The sequence below is a fragment of the Plectropomus leopardus genome, chromosome 19 (genome assembly GCF_008729295.1).
Source record: "Plectropomus leopardus isolate mb chromosome 19, YSFRI_Pleo_2.0, whole genome shotgun sequence".
NCBI classification, from domain to species: Eukaryota; Metazoa; Chordata; class Actinopteri; order Perciformes; family Serranidae; genus Plectropomus; species Plectropomus leopardus.
The window spans coordinates 19,366,459-19,385,872 of record NC_056481.1 but is presented as its reverse complement, the minus strand read 5'-3'; the positions used below and the strand labels follow the sequence as shown (position 1 = coordinate 19,385,872).

General features: G+C 42.9%; 1 protein-coding gene across 1 annotated transcript in view; it reads right to left on the bottom strand.

Moving 5' to 3' along the window:
* Positions 1–254: 254 nt before the first annotated feature.
* LOC121958888 (transformation/transcription domain-associated protein) overlaps positions 255–19,414 on the bottom strand; it is a 102,692-nt gene continuing 83,532 nt past the window's right edge. The window contains 11 exon segments of the mRNA XM_042508052.1: positions 255–1,268; positions 3,308–3,502; positions 4,911–5,114; positions 5,619–5,746; positions 5,749–5,802; positions 6,454–6,639; positions 6,642–6,670; positions 6,818–7,043; positions 14,076–14,337; positions 15,671–15,876; positions 16,629–16,719. Of these exon segments, the coding sequence (XP_042363986.1) occupies positions 984–1,268; positions 3,308–3,502; positions 4,911–5,114; positions 5,619–5,746; positions 5,749–5,802; positions 6,454–6,639; positions 6,642–6,670; positions 6,818–7,043; positions 14,076–14,337; positions 15,671–15,876; positions 16,629–16,719 (1,866 nt within the window). The 3' untranslated portion in view covers positions 255–983.

Genomic DNA, 19,414 nt, shown 5'->3' with positions numbered 1-19,414 from the left:
TGTCTTAAATCCTAGAAATACCCTAAAATCCTAGAAATGTTGACACAAAAAATACATCACGATTCAAAACTGAACTGAGACATACCTACAGACAACCCTAAAACATAACGCCTCTGGTGTTGGCTATCACCATCGCGGAGGTGTAAAAAGTTTTTATCAAATTCAAGATAAAGTGGTATGACTAATTCATATGCAGATGGTCATTTAGTGGGTGAATTATTCATTTAAAGAAAGACTGCAGGGCAACAGACACGTATATTAAAAAAGAGCATTTTATTAAAACAAAATGCTTATTTACAAGGCCAGAGAAAACAGCAGTGGAGCTTTACAAAAAGGGAATATGCATCAACACACAGAGCTGGCCTGGGAAAGACAGATTTGCATTACAGCTGGTTTATAGCTAATTATTAAGAGTTAATTCACCCTGAATGTTTCACAAAAAAATATCAAGTTTTTTGGAAAAGTCACAGATTAATAAAGTTCAGGCAGTGGGTACAAAAAAACATATAATTCCTCATTGGGCGGGAGAAAAGAAGCTCCACATTTATCAGTTCAAATAGTTTGAGACAAATTTTGGGGCGAAATCAAAGTGTAAAAATGTAAAGCTCTTGATGCAGGTGAAATACAACAGCTAAAGAACATTTTTCCATCTCTTAAATAAACAAAAAACTCCTCTAAGCTCGTGTGAGCAGCTCATTATCACACCTACACAAACATTTGGAATCTCGCCTTTTCAGACACGTAACGTCCCCGTCCTTTAGGTATAAAAATAAATACAAGTTGAGGAAGAAATTGTGTTTTGATCAGTCCAGATAAAACTATTCTGTATCCTGGCGAGCTCCGTTCAGTCAGGTTCTTTGTTTCTACTTGATTCCACTCAGCAAACTGTCTCAGTGTCCATTGATCCAATGTGTCCATCAGGCTTCTGTTTTGTCTCTGTCTGATGTAGTAAAAGTCTTCTGTGTCACGCGGTCTGTCTCCTCTCAGAGCCAGGGGTGCCAGGCGGGGTCCATGCGACACAGGTTGTCCAGGCTGTTGGCGGCGGCCACCAGCGTGTTGACTTTACTCTCTCCGCCCTCGAACTGAGCCAGGTTGTGGAGGCGGGTCATGATGGCCGTGACAGCCTTCTGGACCAATGAGACGAGCTGCTGGGAGTCCATGTTTTCCGGTTGGCCGGCCGGGGACAGTGGCATGGACGTGTCCTCCTGGGTCTTTTTGTGCCACGCGATGATCTCATCACGGAGGACGGCCTTTAGGATGCCGTCCACCTATCAGAGAGAGAAAACAGGAAGACGGTAAGTTCAGGAGTCAACATGGACAAGAAAACACGAAACATTTCATCTGTAGATGGAATCTCTATTTACCAGATTAAGAGACACTTCTTGCGTATCATTGGATGATTAGTGTCTTATTAATAACAGAACTGTCTTAGCTGAGATTCAGAGAGAGAAGTGTGCACACAAAGGTGAGACATTTGAGCCATGTGGTCAAATGAATCGAGCCCAGAACTGTAACAACATAATATCTGGTGGTAGCTGACACCAGGGTTCTGTCATGGACAAGATTTCAGGACTTTTCCATGACTTTTCAAGGACTCAAAATGTTTATTTTTCCTTGTCCAATGTTTTTTTTCCCTTACCCCACTTGCCCAGCATTTTTTAAACAAATGAGATGCAATCATAATTTCAGTGTGCCCAATGATGTGTTCAAGGACAGCTGGAAAATTGAAAATCCAATAATAATTTCTGTTTTTACAGTTTCTGGCTATGATAAGTGGTGTAATTTTGGCAATTCTTAAAGATAACATTTTTAACATTTCTATAAACAATCACCAAAAATTTTTAAAGAAAAAAAGAAATCACCAAAATTTTTAAAGTTTTCTATACAAATCTTTTTTTTAAAGGGAAAAAAAAGGTTAAATAAATACATAATACAGCCATGTTAAGTTATATGCCCCTCCAGCAAAAAGTGCTTAAAAAAATATTTGCGATGCCTAGTGGGCATGCATTAAGGGAAAGATCTGAACAATGAGAGAAAATGTAGAAACTTTCCTGATGAATAAATAAACAAAAAATAACCTCGGTGTTGTCGAACATTAGTGCATATAAGAATTACGTTACCTTGTCAGCTATAGAAAATAAATTCACCTTTATGATACATCACTGTAATTTACTATACACAAGGCATTTCAAGAATTTCTCCCAAGCATTCAATCATTTTTACAAGTTCCATGACTTTTCCAGGCCTGGAATATATGATTGTGAAATTCCACGACTTTTCCAGCTTTTCTGTGACCGTTGGAGCCCTGTGTATTGCTGCTTGGAGCTCATTCAGTGACTGCTGCATGTACTTGTTGATGCTGTTTCTATGAACACAGTATTCCTAAATATCATCGTGGGAACCGGAGACGTGACACCTGATAAAAACTTAAAGACACACACAGAAAACGAAGCTGGGTGTGAATCTGTGTGTGTTGTTAGCAGCTCATTATGGTGACACGGAGCTGAAACACAGAACCATGTGAATCCTGAAGGAGCCACAGCAGCAGAAACCATCACCTCACTGGGAACACCCTGTTCCCTGCAGTGTTTTAATGGTTTCAGTATATGTGACAGGATGATTGTTACGTGTTTGTAGCGTTCCCTCTCTGACCACCGAGCTCTGTCACTTGGAGCTTAACCGTTAATTTGCATCTTAAAGGACTCGTTCTCCGTCCGCAGCAGTCAGACCTAAACATAGACAGCACACGCCTGTCATTACTGTCCTGCTGCACACACACACACACATTATACAGCCCCCTCTGACTGTACTGTTTGTGTTCGGTTCAACTTCCTCTCTTGAGGTTGAGATGCTAAACGAGATGTTGAGAACTCAGCAGGAGCTTCAATTCAACAGCAAACCGCATGATGGATAACCTCCTCGCTGACGGCTGGCTGGAACAACACATTTTAAACCCCGCAAAGACTGGAGCCAGCTGGGTCAAGTCTCATTTTTCAACTACAGTATGAAGACCTGTTATTCAGCTCATTTTCAGGTTCAGACTTGTATTTTGTGTTTTCGTGTTTTAATGTTTCCTAATCTTGTCTGAGCTTAACCCCTGTAGTTACTGCCTGTTTTAGTGTCTTTAGGCTGTGCCCTCCTGAAAATAATCCATTCTGCTCTGATCGGTCAGTGCCTCTGGGTCTTCCTTATCTTAGCATCTAAGGGGAAAATAGTATTAAAACAAAAATCTCACTCTGAGCTGGAGCTGATTTCTAAACACACCATAATTGTACGAGTGTAAACATTTCTAGAACAGACAAGTTACCTTAAAGTTTGGCTGTGCAAAGCATCGTGCTACAGCGATCATGGAGGCGGTGAGCGGGCCGGAGACTCCGATGGTGGTCAGGAACTCTGAGATGTTTGGAGTCAGGCGGAATGGAACGGGGCGATTAGCATCCAGGTCGCCAGTGGCGTCGTTGATGTCGAAGCGGAAGTAGGAAACGTTCAGCTTTCCCGTGTCCTAAAATAACAGAATGAAACGTTTGAGTAGGAGTCAGGCTGTGTGTATGTGAGTGTAAGGAGGGCATTTTAAACAAAGTAGCAGCTCAGAATAAAGACAACACATCTATAAATATTCCTGCATGTAGAGGTCTCCGCAGAAAACAACTCTCCTTCTTCAGAGAGACTGAGGGAGTTAGTGAACAAGCTCCCACCAACCAAACGGCTGCAGTTATTGATCTGCGTGGCCCAGACACGGTATCACGTCAAACTATCAGCAGCACAACATCTATAATCCTCCTCTCCTCTCTCCCCCGCCGCTCCCTGCTGACTTAAATATATACAGCCACGTTTTCATCTTTAAGCCTGCGTTTATGTGCGAGAGAGAGGACGGCTACATGAGCAGCCATTCCACTCAGATAAGCTCCCTCATATGAAAAGGTGAGTGGCTCTGACAGCTTTATAGCAGAGCATTTCATTCCAGCTCGTGCTCCCTCTCCTCCTCTGTCTCGCCTCCCTCCTCCCTTTAATTCCCTCCTCTCTCTCTCTCTCTCCTACTGTCATTTGCTCGTGCAGGCCCCGGCGGAGGCCTGGAGGCAGTGGGCTGAGACACCAGCAGCCCCCAGGAGGCTCAGATAAGCCAGCAGACAGTTGGCTGTGGAGGCAGCGCTCAGAATGCTAAATCACCACACGAGTGGCCGCCGATGGCTTCATTCTGGGGCCGGCGTGAACGGGATGACGCATCATCACTGTGTTGCATGTAGAGACGACAGAAAGCGGCTAATTTTCACAACAAATGTCAACGAAATCACATTAGAGAGGGAGGTTGTGATACCTCACGGAGGAGACAGGTGTTGACAGAATGAAATCTGAGGTACGCCACAAAGAATCGCCTTTATTTCCTTCTTTAAGGAACATAAGGTCTGTGTTTGGGCGGGGTGGGGCACGATGCTGTGGCTGTGATGTCCTGTCCTTGCACTCTCCCTGTGTTTGTGTGTAATGTTTGTGTGTGCGTCCCGTAATCCTGCTGTGTCTAATGGGATCTGCCGAGTGGAACAGGCAGAGAGGGGGCTTAATACTAGCGCTTAGCTGCCCGGAGGAACGCCTGTCAGCACAGGCCGATTAGGATCAGAGGGGTGGGGTGGCCGGCTGACACAATCATCTTTAATAATGACTTTGAGAGAGCTGTGTGCAGACCCCGAGCGCACACACAAACACGGCCTCTTCAAATTGAAACGTCTTTGATAGCTGCAGAGCTGCAGAGGGACAGAATATAACGTCCTGTCAAAACATCCTGCGCTCTGACGGCAGCGGGCTGACTGATAGCGTGAATGTCACGGGGGAGGATGGTAATTCATATGGCCAAATATGGAGATCTTCCTCATATACTGAATTAACCCCCGTCAGTCACAGGGAGTTCGACATCCTACCTGAGCGATCTGCAGCATCTCGGGGTTGAGCCTGTTGAGGTGCAGCATGAACTCGGCCAGTCCGATGAGCGCCAGCTGGATGGTGAACATCTTCCTGAAGGTCCAGTAGTCAGTGGCGTTGGGGAAGGTGTGGAGCGCCCACTCCTTCAGCATGCTGCGAGGCACCATGTTCCCCTGCACCTCCTTCAGGATGTCCCGCAGGACCTTCAGGGAGAACAGGAGGAGGGAGGAGAGGTAAGGGACGCAGCTGAGGGTCTCTCATTCATGTTTTACAATATTCCACACAGTGGTTCACACTTTAACCCTTTGAACCCTGAGCAAAATGGCTTGATTTCTTTAAAAAAAACATGGGAAGAAGGTGACGAGCAACTTAACAATAAATGGCCGAAAAACAAAACCGATATCTGTAACATAATTCTAACTAACATTAAAAGAATTATATATATATATATATATATATATATATATATATACATATATATTTATTATTTTTTTTTTTTTTTTTAATTTTTCCTTAGTTTTTTGATTATATCTTATAATGAAATCAAACCTTTTCTCTCAGGTTCCAGAGGTTTAAATGCTTGTGTAATGCAATTAAATGCAGCGCAGGAAAACTGATGTCGCTCCAGCTGTATTAGGGTTAAGTGAAGACACAGCACTGTTATGCTCTGCCATGCTGCGTGTTTGTATGCAGCCGTGTTTGTGTACCTGGTGGCTGGCCTGCGTGCCTCTGGCCTGCACTGTGGCCAGACGATCATAATATCTGGAGATGGGATTGTCGTGTTCGATGCCCTTCTTGGCGCAGCGTTGTTTGTAGATTTCCACCAGTGACAGGATGAAGGGTTGTCCTCGACCAGGCGCATTTGAGGCGACACTGCCACCACTCGGGGCACTAGGGACATCGAGGGAGGGAGAGAGAGGACGGGATACAGGTGGGAGAGAGACGGGGAGGAGAAATAAGAAGAGGGGAGGAACAGGTCGGGGAAAACAACCCAGTCAGTGACACGCGAACTGTAAACATTTGACCACAGATCTAAACCTATAACTAAAATAGTGCAGAGTTGGGAAACAGCTCTGTTGCTCAGCGCTGAGCAGGGTCAGAGGAGGTGAAAGGCTGTGCGTTGAAAGCAGTCTAAACATTTACATACAGCAACACTCCAAATCAAATCAATGGCAGCCAGTCCAGTTGTGAGGAAATGAGTTGGAAGGGACCGCTGAATTCCCTGTCCATATTTCCCCTTAAACAAACCAATCAAGTGCATAAATGGAGAGCAGGCAAACATCTGGGCAGAGGCAAACCACAGGGGGACGACAGTAGAGGAAATAGTGCCTGAAAGCCAATGCAAAAGGCATGTGTGGTGTTTGAGAGAGAGAGAGAGAGACGGCGACAGGGTGAGGAGAAAATTGAAAAGAGGAGGATACTGCCAGTAACTGTTCTCTGGAGATGACTACCTGATCACCACAGAGCCAGAGATCCAATCGTATCTGGGATTAACAAATACATATCAAAAAATAAAGACATGTCTCTTCTTCGTGGTCGTACCAGTGAAGAAGAGGTGTCTCTTGGTGGTCTCCTTCCTCTTCTCCAGACAGGGGTTGAGGAGGCGGAGAAGCTGCAGGACCCTCTCCTCTCGCCGTGACTCGGTCAGGCAGGCGTCGTTCATCACCAGGTACGGGTAGATCTTGCCGTTGTGGCCGCGGATGTAGAGACGACGAGCTGCTGTGTTGTTTTCTGAACAATTTCCACTCTGGGCATAAACCTGCAGAGGGAGGATCAACAGAGACAACTGACGTGAGAGGAATGACATGTTGGTGAATCTCTCACACTGATCAGCCATTTAAAACCGTCTTTTCAGAAGAGAGAGGGACCTCTGAGGGCCAGGTGTCCTGGAAGAAGAGTCGTTTACCTTGCGATTTTGATGTAATAGTGCGTGGGTTTGGGCATGAGGAACTCCCCGGGGATCTCCACCTCGGCTGTCTGCGCAGAGAAGTTGCTGAGGAAGCGACACTTCTCCTCAATGAGGAAGAACTTGGGCAGCTGCTTGGTCTTGGCCTCCAGGATCTTGATCCACTTCTTCAGTTTGGAGATCAGATTGTGAAGCTTCATGGAGCCAGGCACACTGAAGTCAAAGTCTGGTGAGGGACAAGAGAAAAGTCAAGTTACAATAAAAGTCTCCTCAAAGCACTGGCTCTATTATCTTTATTATATAAGGGAAAAACCCTTTTTTCACCTAAATTAGCACGTATATGAAGGTTTTTTCAATTACATAAAATTCACCAAAAACTTCTATCCAAGGCATACTCAAAGTAAACTAAAAGTTGTTCTTGTTCTAGTTCTAGCTTTTGAACAAGTTAGAGCACGGTCTCATTTGAGAGGTAACTCTGAACAGTCAGAATCGCTGTATTTGACTAATAGAAGTTTCAAACACACTCTTTTTTTTTTTTTTTTTTAATCTTTGCCTGGATATTTTCTTGAAAAATGATGCTGCTATTGATATTGTTGTCATAGAAACAACATGAGCACATAGCAAATGAGCAAAATAAATTAACAAGAAATAAGTAAAAAGTTACAAGAAAATTATCAAAAATATGAAAAATACATTAGCAATAAATTAATAAAAACTAAAAAAAAAATAATAAATAAATAAAAAAAAAGTATCTAAAAATAGAAAAAAAGGGCAAGAAATTAATAAAAAGTTACAAGAAAAATATCTAACAATAAGCAAAAATAGTACAGTAAACGGTAATCTGAAGAAAAAAAAACAAGAAAATGAGCTTTAGAAAATGCTTATCAAATATAATTCCAAATATGGTTTTCTAGACATTTTCCTATTTTTTTGGATAATATCTAATAATATTTCCAGGTCATTTCCTTGTCACCTTTTTTTTCACTGTGGGGCAACTTGTGCCAAGTTGATCACTGTCTTTTTTCCGTTTTTTTCAAAATAAATCAAATGAAGCAACACCCATGCAGCGAGGTTTGGATTGCTTTTATTAATGGTTGCTAATAGATAATAATTAATGACTCCCCAGCACCCTGCCACTGCTTTTCTGCTAAAAAGAAAGGCTATGTGGACACAGGCCCTAAATTAGCCACATAAAATAACTGTTCACAGTAGCCAGGTTTAGTATGAATGACTGCCAGCAGAATATGATACTTAAATTGAAATAAATACTGTACATAAGAAAATGAAAAAATATACAAAAGCAGATGAGGGTTGCCAGTGATTTGACCGCTGCTCGCTGGGAGAGTCTGGATGAGGAAGCAAATGTGTTACACTTTCCTCTCACTAATCAACTCTCCTCTAAATGCCCTCCAGCGAGACACTGACCCCCAGAACTGTTCCAGAGGAGCAGCCAACACTACAAGACTACAGAATGAGTGCAGGGCAGCTCCCAGATGAGTTTCTGTGTGTGTTTGACCTTTGACCTCCCCTGCAGCAATGTGCTCCCATATCTGAGCTATAAATACCAGCGTGTTTCAGAGTGGCCTCCCAAAATAAAATATAATCAGGGGTTAAAATACATGCAAACACACGAAGAACGGTCCTAAAAGTTCAAGTACGCTGAAAGAAAATTACAAAAAGAATCACAGGGAAGTATTTCTTATTGGTCAGATGATATTTTGACGCAAATGTTGGCCTGTTTGAAACCGCAAAGACTGATTAAAGTGAAACGTGGGTATTTATAGTAACACGGAGTTATAACACGTTTTTTTAACAGTGACGGCCTCATGGAGGGCAGCGGTTGCACAATCTGAGAAATGTTCGCTCTAAATATTGTGTCTTATCCAGCTGTGTGCTGAAGTGCCTTGCTTAAGGGAAGTTGACGGCTAAGTTATTCATTGCAGGCTGGCAGCATGAGGAGGAGAGCTGTTTGCTCTATCGACTCCAAACTCTCCGGTGGAGGCTGCGAGCTGATTAAATTAGAGCTATAAAAATGAGAGTCTTAAAGTATTAAATTCCTGTTTCAAGTCACAACTCATATTGCACAGAACATATTGTGATGAGTTGCAGCAATAACAACGGAAGGAGGGGAAGTGAGCTGGCCAGGTTTTCCATTTTGGAGTAAAGCCCTCAGGACAGCTCCGTAACATGACTGCACGCACGCACACACACCTCGCTCTCCTATTTCAGCACACCCTGTTGTGCTGCCTGTTATAATGAATCCATGAAACTGCAAGGCCTTGCCATTTCAAACCCGTTCAATCTCTCCCAGAGTGAGACCTCCTAATACTTTAAATAAGCCCTTTAAAACAGCCAATGTTCTTTTCGGAGCGGCCCCATTTCGCCATCCGTCTGCCTGCAATTCACCTGCCTCGATAGCAAAAGGGAAAATTGAAACAGTCCTGAGGAATTGCAACCCGACAACAATTCAGCGCCATAAAAGCGTATAATGCTTACAAATAGAAAAGGCGAGACATGCTCCACTCCGTCGAATCCATGAAGCAATAGAGTCATATCGTTCCATCTTTATCAGGTAAAAAACATTTTACCCGCTGCGCACAAGACTCAGAAAAATAACTAAACACGCTGTCAAACATGGGCAATATTGGTGAAACCACCTTGTTCTGAGCTCTAATTATTGTTAAAATAGTGAGACGATATAAAAAATTGCAGCAGGTTTCTGAGAGAGAATACAGGGGTGCTTTCTGTGTTAAATTCACTACAGCCAGCAACAGCAGCAGATAGTTATTTTCAGCGACCCTGAACTCATCTGTGACCCCTGCTCTCTCTGTCAGGGGAACAGACAGAGTATCCCGGCTGCTCTCTGACCTGTGTGGCTGGTTCTCTGCCCGACACACCACAGCAGATGATCTGCACTCCTGCACCAAATGATGGGTCCAGACTCTGGAGGTGGGCCACCTCTGTATACAGAACCATCACTCCCTCGTGCACCGCCCTGCTCCTGACTCACTGTTGGATCAACTCAGAGTGTGTGGTCAACTTTATTATGTCTGACTCTTGAGCTGAAGTTTGGGGCAGATCAGAGGTCATCACAGCAGTGTGTGTGTGTGTGTGTGTGTGTGTGTGTGTGTGTGTGTGTGTGTTTAATTGACAAAGCTATTGTTGGCAAAATTCCTACCTCTTTATCTTACCTTCTGAGTATGAAATATACAGTAGAAGTGTAGTGTTGGACTGTAGTGTAGAAGTCTAGTGAAGGCAAAAATATCATCTTAAAAGAATAATAATAAATAAAAATAAACTTAAGTAGCACTACATATTATTGAGATTTTTAACATTCTGCTATGTGCAAAAATTGCTGCACTAACATTTATTGGGATTTATTTTATTTTTTAAAATGTAAATTATGTCCCCATCCGAAACCTTTGTAAACATCTGTTTCATCCAGTGAGATAAAGTTTTTAGTCAATTCATCTCACTTCAGTGATTTTTATTGCAGCAAAAAGTATCTAGTGGACTGGAAAAAACAATTATTATTCTAGTAGGCTACCAAAAGTTTAATTTGTAATAGTACAATTCATAAATATATAAAAAAAAGGCTACTTGTCCGTGCATCAATGTGATATTGCAATGCAAATATTGGGATACTATGCTGAATTGATTTTTTTTTTCTCCACCACAAGTGTGAGTTCTCATTTAAAGCTCTGACTGCCGACCAGCTGAGGGTACAGAGGTGCTGCACAGAGCTACTCTGAACTGTGGTGAATGTCATTTGAGCGTGACCAATGACTGTTGAATAGGCACAGAATCCAAAAGCCAGGAAACTCTTGTGACAAAAGTCTCTGGAACAGATCCACTGCTAAAACAGTAACTCATGCAAATAGCATTCTCCGTAATTGGATTTGAATGCCTCCCTGCTGCCAAATGTTATATGTGCACACATAAACCCATATTTTCCAGCCCACAAACCCTGTGAAAGCGAGTGAGCCACTAACGTGGTTCGGGGAACGGGAGCTTGGCTGCTCAGCAGCTCTGTAAACCCTGTTTGTTCCGCTCTGGAAGGCTTGTGTGGTTTCGGTCTCTGTCGCCGTGGGGACAGCTTGGTAGCGATGGTCGACGGGCACCCTGCGACGCAGAAGCCCCGGTGACGCCTGGCTGCGTGAGCACAGCTGGCACTGTAACATCTGGTGAGATTCATCAGCGCGGCGCTCGCTTCGAGGCTTGCTCCTGTTTGTGTTGTTCATTCAGTCAGTTCGTGTGCTTGTGATAGCTAACACCATCACACCTGTCCTCATGTTTCCTCACAGATTGTTTTCGATCTACTCTCCTCCATCTTTGATGCCTTTCAGCTCCGGCTAACCTTTGTCTTCCACGAGTCGGGTGATCTTTTTTATTCTCTGAGCTGCTTTTCATTCTCTCTTAGTCCTTGTCCTCCACCATCCCAGGGCCAAACGCATTAGCTCTATTGGCCACTCTCAGGACCAGTGGAGGGGAAAAGCACAGAATGGGAGAGGAGGAAGGAGAGGGGGAGGAGGAAGCAGTAAAAAAGGAGAGACGGGGCTGTTTACTAGGAGTGTAATTCAGCCAACATGTATGTGCAGCCGGTGTCAAAAGCACAGACGTTTATTTGAACGCTACAGATCGGTCTGTGTTTAAACTGGGTCCAGTGAACTGCGGTTCAACTCCCTTATGTAATGTAGGAAAACAGACACGTGGCGTCCAAAAACAGGGGAATGATTGTTTGGAGAAAAATGTCTCCGAGGAGTCTAAACTTGGCTAAACTAGAGCTGCACCTGTCCTTTTGGATTCCTCAACATGCACATGAATCTGAACATGCAGAGGGATTCATTGTTCTTTACAAACACACACGAAGATCACAGATTGTTTGCTTTGAAATGTGTTAATCCAGAACTGGGAATGAATCAGAGAACTGAGTGTCTTCCAACTCCTAATCTTTGATGTTACATCAGTTCGAAACAAACCTCACAGATAAGATTGGTACAGTAGAAAATAAGCCACTGGGAATTTAAAATTGAGCCAATTTGAAGATAAAAAACTACAATTAACACTGTCAGTAGGTCACCTCAATGGAGGGCTGGCTATCATCTAAAAATGTACCAGTAACCTTAAAGTGATGCCCATCCCAGTAGAGCGCTTCATTCGACACCCATAATGTGAATGGAGTGGCCTGTAGTACTTAGCCAAACATTCCAACATTTTGGTGGCATCTCAGCACGCTGAACCACCAAACTGCGCTTAACTTCACCACCGACTGTATGAGTACTAGCTGCTGTGGGAGTGTGAGCTTCGCACCAGGGACAGTTGTGAGATTACACCTGCCACACATGGTGACAGGGCTAACTATTAGCACCACAAGGCTAACGTTACCAAACAGTTATTAACGAGTACTGAAAACAGAGTCGAGCTGTTTCTGTTTCGGTGTGAGTTTGTAGGGATTGTTCAATTGCTCAGCGTTGGATGGTCATGCTGCTGCATGTTGTGTAAGCAAATGCTAAAGCAGAATTTATACTTAATACCTATTGATGAGGAAGATGTGAGTATAAGAAAAGTGTTTTGTCTGTGAACTTTGTGAGTTATAATAGAACCAAATTTTGTACTTGTGTTTAATATTGTTACTATTAAGCCGCATTTAATGTGTGTTTTAGATGTGTTTTGAAATACAGTAACACAACACAATGGCACAGCAACCCCACTGCCAACTATTGTTTTGGAGGTGTGATTGCAGTACAACACAGACACTCATATATAAATGCTTATTAATGACACAGGCCACATGGAGGATCAAATGCAGCTATAGTTTGACTGAAAAAATTTCCATACTACTTGGTCCTGGGTTATTTTGGAGTACTGATACCCTGCTGTGCCTCTACGACATTTTACAATTGCGTGCAATTTCTAGTCTCACACTGGAAGAAGTTGTCTTCCCTCAAGGAAAACAAAACCCTGGGGATGTTTGCAATAACAGTCCAACATTTAAAATCTCTTAGTGGACTTTGTTTTGATTCTGTTGTATATCATCCAACTTTGAGGACTGTTTATGTTGCCAATTCATTACCAGTTCTGCTCCCCAAAGAATGGTTTCTCTGTAATGTGAACATAATGGCTACCCTGCAATTGTTTTCAAACAACTCAAAAATATTTCATCTCTGTAGCATCAGCAGCAGTGAACAATCAAATTTACCTGTTCCAATATTTTATGAGCTCTGTTCATTTTTGTTTCCCTGACAAAGAGGATAAATACTGAAGGCTCCCAGCTGCTGGTACAGAGCCAAACTGGAGCTGCACTACATTTATATTTCAGTATAAACTGGCCAAAGTTGCTCAGTGCCAGTAAGGTGGAAATCATTTTACTGAGTCTTTGTTGGACTAATCTAAGTCTATAAAACTCCACGCTGATATAAACAGCTGCCAAGAAATAAAATAATGTCATCACGGTTACGGTAGAGAAGTAGTGTAACAAATGTTTTACAGACTCACTTAAGACTGAATTTAAACAACAGAGTTCAGCCTTTCAAAAAGCGCTCAGAGCCTCCTGCTGTATTTCATCCAACCTAAGAGTGGCTTCATGCTTGTTGAGATCATCACCGCAGTGCTGCACCAGCTCAGATTAGAATACAGCTGACTGGTGTATAATCAAACCACTGTGGGCGTGAGCGCTCACAGTGTAATAAAGACACAAACTGACACACACACCTATTTCTGACCACCTCCAGTCCCTCCCTAAATCAAATCATGTGGTTGGAAACCTTAATTACATTACAGAACACCAAAGCTCCAGCTGCTCCTAGTGATGGTGCAGTCCGTCCTGACAGCTCTGATATAAGCATGTAGCCACCTCAATATTTAACGCTGCAGAGGCCAGTTGGCCTCCTGTCCCATCATTTAAACTGGTGTGGACACGCAGTAACACCAGTGCTGCTTTGTGTGCTGAAAGGTGGCTGATGCCTGGCGAGGAGGTGCTGCTGGGTTGCTACCTGGGTGTTTGATATACATCGTCTGACGTACCTCATCAAACATTCCCAAAGCTGCCTGAAAATGTTTTTATGTCTCTCCAAATTTCCAAGTGTTGTTACAAAGTTTGCAAGATGTAAAGCAGCTGAATCTAAAGTCAACAAACACCTAAGTTCAAACACAAAAGATAGATAGCAAAATGAGTGGGCTCCTGTTTTCCTCTCTGTCTGTTCTGTCTGCTCCTATGTCTCCACAGTCAGATGTAAGTACATTTCAAAAGCCAACCGACCTGTTGTGAACTGTCCCTTCATCTTCTGGAAGACGGGGTCCTGCGCGGTGGCCTGAGCTCGACGGGCCAGCGACTCTGAGGCAGCGCTGGAGAACATGGTGGAAACATTAGAGACGTTCTCCAAGCCGACGCCGAAGGTGCTGACCAGCTTCTTGACAAAGTTGAGTGTGTGCGGTGTGATTTTGGCATCAGAGACAGCGCCACTCTTCTCAAAGGCCACAGAGTAGCATTTAGCCAAACCCTGCTGGAGCTGCCTCAGCACCTGCAGAGAGAGAGAGAGAGAGAGAGAGAGAGAAAAGTTAGAGTAATACTAATCTTTCTCCAATCTGAATAATTATTTTTAAAGTATCTGTTGACTCTGATCAAAGCTTGACATGAACCTTTTTTGGTTTTGTTACAAGCCACTTAGCATTTTCACTAGCGACATTTTTGTTGTTGGGTAATTTTATTTGATTAAAGTTGACCATGGTGTTACAATTTATTTAAAGAACTACATTTATAACTTTTAAATGTAGAGTGCAGCAGTCCCCATTCAAAACATGCCTCTTTCGAAAGGGCTGATTGTTTAGCCTGTGGTATTGCTGCCTGCAGCTTTCTTGGGAATCTCTTGTACAAACAGCATATTAACACCCAACACTGTACCACCATGTGTCTGGGAACTAGGGCTCCACCACTAATAAACATATGCAACCTGCCAAAGTGGCTCGTTAGAGTGACTGTGTAAAATGCCACTACTGAATTCTACCCACAATGGGCGAGTGGGTGGGTGCTAATGTTACAGAAGAAACCGACACACACAGTTTTCTGTAGGAACAAAGGTGCGGTGCTGTGATGTCACACAATAAGAGGCAGAGAGGTAGAGGTGATGGTGGAGATGACGGCATGGCTTGCCTCTGCCTCCTGTGAGCCCGGTGGAACGAAGCATAGAACCTGCAGCTGCTGCAGAGCGCCCCAAACCATCACAGATAATCACACAGGCACACACACACACCAACAAACTTCCGGCCCTAAATCCCTCTCCCCATCCTACACGCTCATCGAACCCATCCATCACCTGTCTCTGTCCTCTCTCCTGCTGCCTCTGTCTCCCAGTCCTCCCCTCCACCCACAGACCAGTTCTACCTTGCCTGGATTCTGCCGAGCATGGATAAAACAATTTATAGCAGCAGCAGATCAGTGTGGATGATGGTGTCAGGCCGACATCATGCCCTCACATCAACAGAGCTAGCAGGAGAGAAAACGGCTGATTTAAGACGATGTGTTTTAACAAAAAGGGATCTGAGAAATTACCAGCTGAGAAATAATGAATCTTTTGATCTAAGATGGAGAACACGGACGAACATATTCTATACTTAAAAAGTTTTTGACAACACAATAGTTCAGGCAGGTAACTGGAGACAGAGGTGAAGATTACACCTCCGACTAAACACCAGAGACAAAGGTAGACCAGGTGGCGTGACACACAAGATATTCACGCCAACTTGCTTTCACACGTTTGCACACACGGATGAAAAATCTCACAGCCGGCTGTATTATTTTCTCACCGTCTGATCCAGTGAAAACACAAAGTCAGACACCTTTGTTTTTCCTCTCACCTCTTCATGCCAGTTCTCCCTGAACCACACCATCTGGTCCACGATGCCCTCCAGCGAGGACAGCAGGGTCGGGTGGAGCTCCCGCTGCATGTGCATGATCCGGCTGCAGCGCCACATAGGGGCGGTGGCCCGTATCGGACCCGGGTCTGAGGCCCCTGAGTGAGGCTGTGCCCCCACTGAACTGGGCTGCTGCTGTCCAGATGCATCTGGAGAGGAAGAGGAGGAGAGATGAGTAGCGGAAAAGGGGATTTGGCAAACCCAGAAAGGAAAGAGAAGAAGAAAACTATGCTTTGTGGTTTTATGCCCATGAATCAGTAAAGTTGCACTTATAGTTTACATAGTTTACATACACATACACACACTTCATCAGTGATTCAACGTTTGTGCCAAATTTGAAGAAATTCCCTCAAGCTGTTAATATATCAAGTTCCCAGAATAAGACAAACGAGATCACAGTGACCTTCACCTTTGACCTGTGACCATCAAAATCCAATGAGTACCTCTTGAGTGACAGTGAACATTAGTGCCAAATTAAAAAAAGGTTTCCTTAAGGTGTTCTTTAAGATACTGCATTCATGAGAATGAGACAAACATAAGTTCATGGTGACCTTGACCTTTGACCAAAATCTAATCAGTTCATCTGTGACTTAAATTGGACATTTGTGCCAAGTTTGAAAAAAATTCCTTCAAGTTGTTCTTAAGTGACACACTCATGAGAATGGCCTTGGGTATCGCCAGCATGGAGGCATAAAAAAGTGGAGTGTATTCAAAACTGGAAAAGCAAAAAGGTGGGGAAAAAAAAGCTATAAATAAATATATTACAGAGCATGTTTCAAATGCTGTAAACACACTTTCTTCACCTATACGTCCCTTTACATTTAATAGCTCAGCATGGGGTGGGCAAGAAAGAGCCTTTAAATGTTCAGAGTGTGGTAAAGAGGCAGTCATGTTTACTCACCACTCTTGTAGCGCTCCCTCTGCTCGATCTTGAGCGTCAGGTAGAGGGTGCGGATGGGGAAGTAGACAGCCTGGGGGTACACTCGTCCCACCTAGCAGATAAAAGAGGGTCACAGATTACATTTCAAAGACTCCCCCTGAGGACGGCAGAGGAGAGAGAGAGAGATCATACTGATACAGCCGCAGACCTCTGCAGGAACACAGGGAGCGTTTGAAGCTTTGAGTCAGGGGAGTTAGGGAAGTTAAAAACACGTCATGGCTCAATTACAAAACTCAATGTGACTGATGATGAAATTGCCCTCAAGACTTTCAAGAAAAGTCACTCACAACATTGGAAGGCTTAATGGTTGAAGTCAGGACAGAAGAGATTTCAAGTTTGAAACACGTTGCAGAATCACCTCAAACTTGGTGGAGTAGCAGGGCTCCTTTGATAACTGATGCAGCAGGTGAGTCCAGCGTCTACCTGTGCTGTATAATTCATAAGTAGCGTTCTCAGGTCACAGTTCATTCACTAGTTAGATTAGTACAGCGTCCAAGACCTTAGATCGTTTTCTGAAATCTAAATTTTGTATTCCCTGAAAATGTCTGCTGAAAATCAATGTTTACCTCACCAGCATACTGGTAAAATATTTTCTCTTCAGTTTACTGTAATCTGAGTGTCTTTGCACAAAACATGCTTTATGTAGAGAGTTGCTCTTCTACTTAGCAAGTGTTACAGTCTCAAGCTTAATCCTTCTTGTTACCATGGATGTGGTCATAATTTCTGAATTACATTAATTAGATGACTAATGTTAGCAGGAATATTAATCACTGAGGCAAACTGCAAAGCGTTTTAGGATACAGTCAAGTCCTTGTTGGTGAATATTTATCTTACTCTAGAGTTCAGCCAGAATAATAACAGGGGTCCTACTGCTAAGAGCAAGTTACATGTAAGACTTTTCTGGAGTTTTTCAATAGCACTTGGAAGTAAAATTTAGAACAATTTTAAAAAACAAAAAATGTAAAGAAAAAAACTGCTCGACATCAACAGGACTGTTCATTCATTATCCACTCATGTAGTGCTGTGGGCTCACATATAAATATGTTAAGAGTCTTCAACCTGCAGCAGAAGCTCTGTAATCTCTGTAAAATGCCCCCTTTATGTGGCGACAATAACAATTCCACACGTGGCATCAAATGACATATTAATACAAGAAAGCGATCACTGCGATACATAGTGAACACAGACGGTGTAAAGGAGTCACCCTCTGAAAAAATGAGAGAGCTGATATATTTGTGTGTGTGTATGTGTGTGTGTGTGTGACATTAGACTATCAGTGTGACTGCACAAAGCCAGAGCCTAAAGGTAGAACATGAGCTGTGACAGAGCTCCCCAAAATCCTACACATCTGGCGTTTCTGTATAAAAACGAAAACACGCTGCATTAAAGAAAGATCTTTTTTTAAACTATATTTTTTATATAATCTAAAAGTTGCATATAGATGGAAAATGTTGGATCTTTCTAGTCTCATCTCCAAATATGTAATTCAGAAAATATGGCTGACTTGGAATTTTTTTTATAACAGCTGCATTTTCTGTTTATTCTCAGTAACATACACACTGAAGCTACTATTACAAAGTACAGACTGTTGCATGAAGAATACATATAATTAGGAGACACTACTTCACGCCTTGAACTTTGACCCTCTTGCTTATATATCATCACAGTCTGTAGCATGAAATTTGACATAAAAAATGTATGGTATTTGGAACGCAGCAAATCTTAAAGTTATCATTCAATGTTATCAATTGGAGATAAAACAAAAAGCCATTCACTGGGCTCAAGGTATGAAGGTCAACCCTGAAAGCTCTGCTGTTTTTACTTTATCAGAGTTATCACTTCATATTTTGTAAATTGTTTGTGATCGACTGATTCTAGTCATTGTGGCCTCTATCAGCTGTCACCTGTCTGCAGATTAGTAGATGTGACGAATTGTCTACTGGGCACAGGATTGTGGGTCAGCCAGAAAAGCATGCTGCCTTGCATACTGCAAAATATGCCCGGATGCAGGAGGACATCCTGGTATTTTTGGCACACTGCATTTATGCAATCAGTCTCTCCACAATTTTACAAGCTGTTTTTGGTATAGATGCAGCCTGAAATGTATGATTTCGTAGCGCTTTTCTATAAAGTTGTGATGCACATTGCGGTGTTTGTAGGTGAAATTGCTGTTGAACAGCTGTTGCTGCATTCTGATGCAGTGCTTTGGGATGGTTTCCGTGAAGTACTCTGTACGCCCGCACTCAGTATAACATGATCTCATCACAGCTCTTCATATTTTGCTGCTTGGTCAGAAGCCTTGCAGCAGCAGTTAACACAGACACTAAAACGGCTCGATTGTTGTTTAACACATTAATAATCATTGGGTAATGTCAGCTGTGTGATGGTAATGCTGTGTTCACACTTCAAGCGACAGGCTACAATACCTTTTAATGGAGGCTGGTGATGTGTAGCTGCAAACGGAAGTCCGACCCTTGTCACTGCTGAGAGGCATGACACGCTACAAATTACTGTTGAGCTGGCCTCAACGTTTTTAAGCACTGCAATGATGTAATCAAGCATCAATCCAGTCTAGTTTTGTTTACAGCTGTGGTTCTTTGTTATTTAGTGTTACAAGTTGATGCTTTGCTAGTTTTCTGTGTTTTGCTGTGCACACAGAGATACAATGGGGCAGCAAAATGTGATGTTAAAATGGAAATCAGACATTATTCAACAACATTAATGTTTTTCTGACAAAATACAAAATT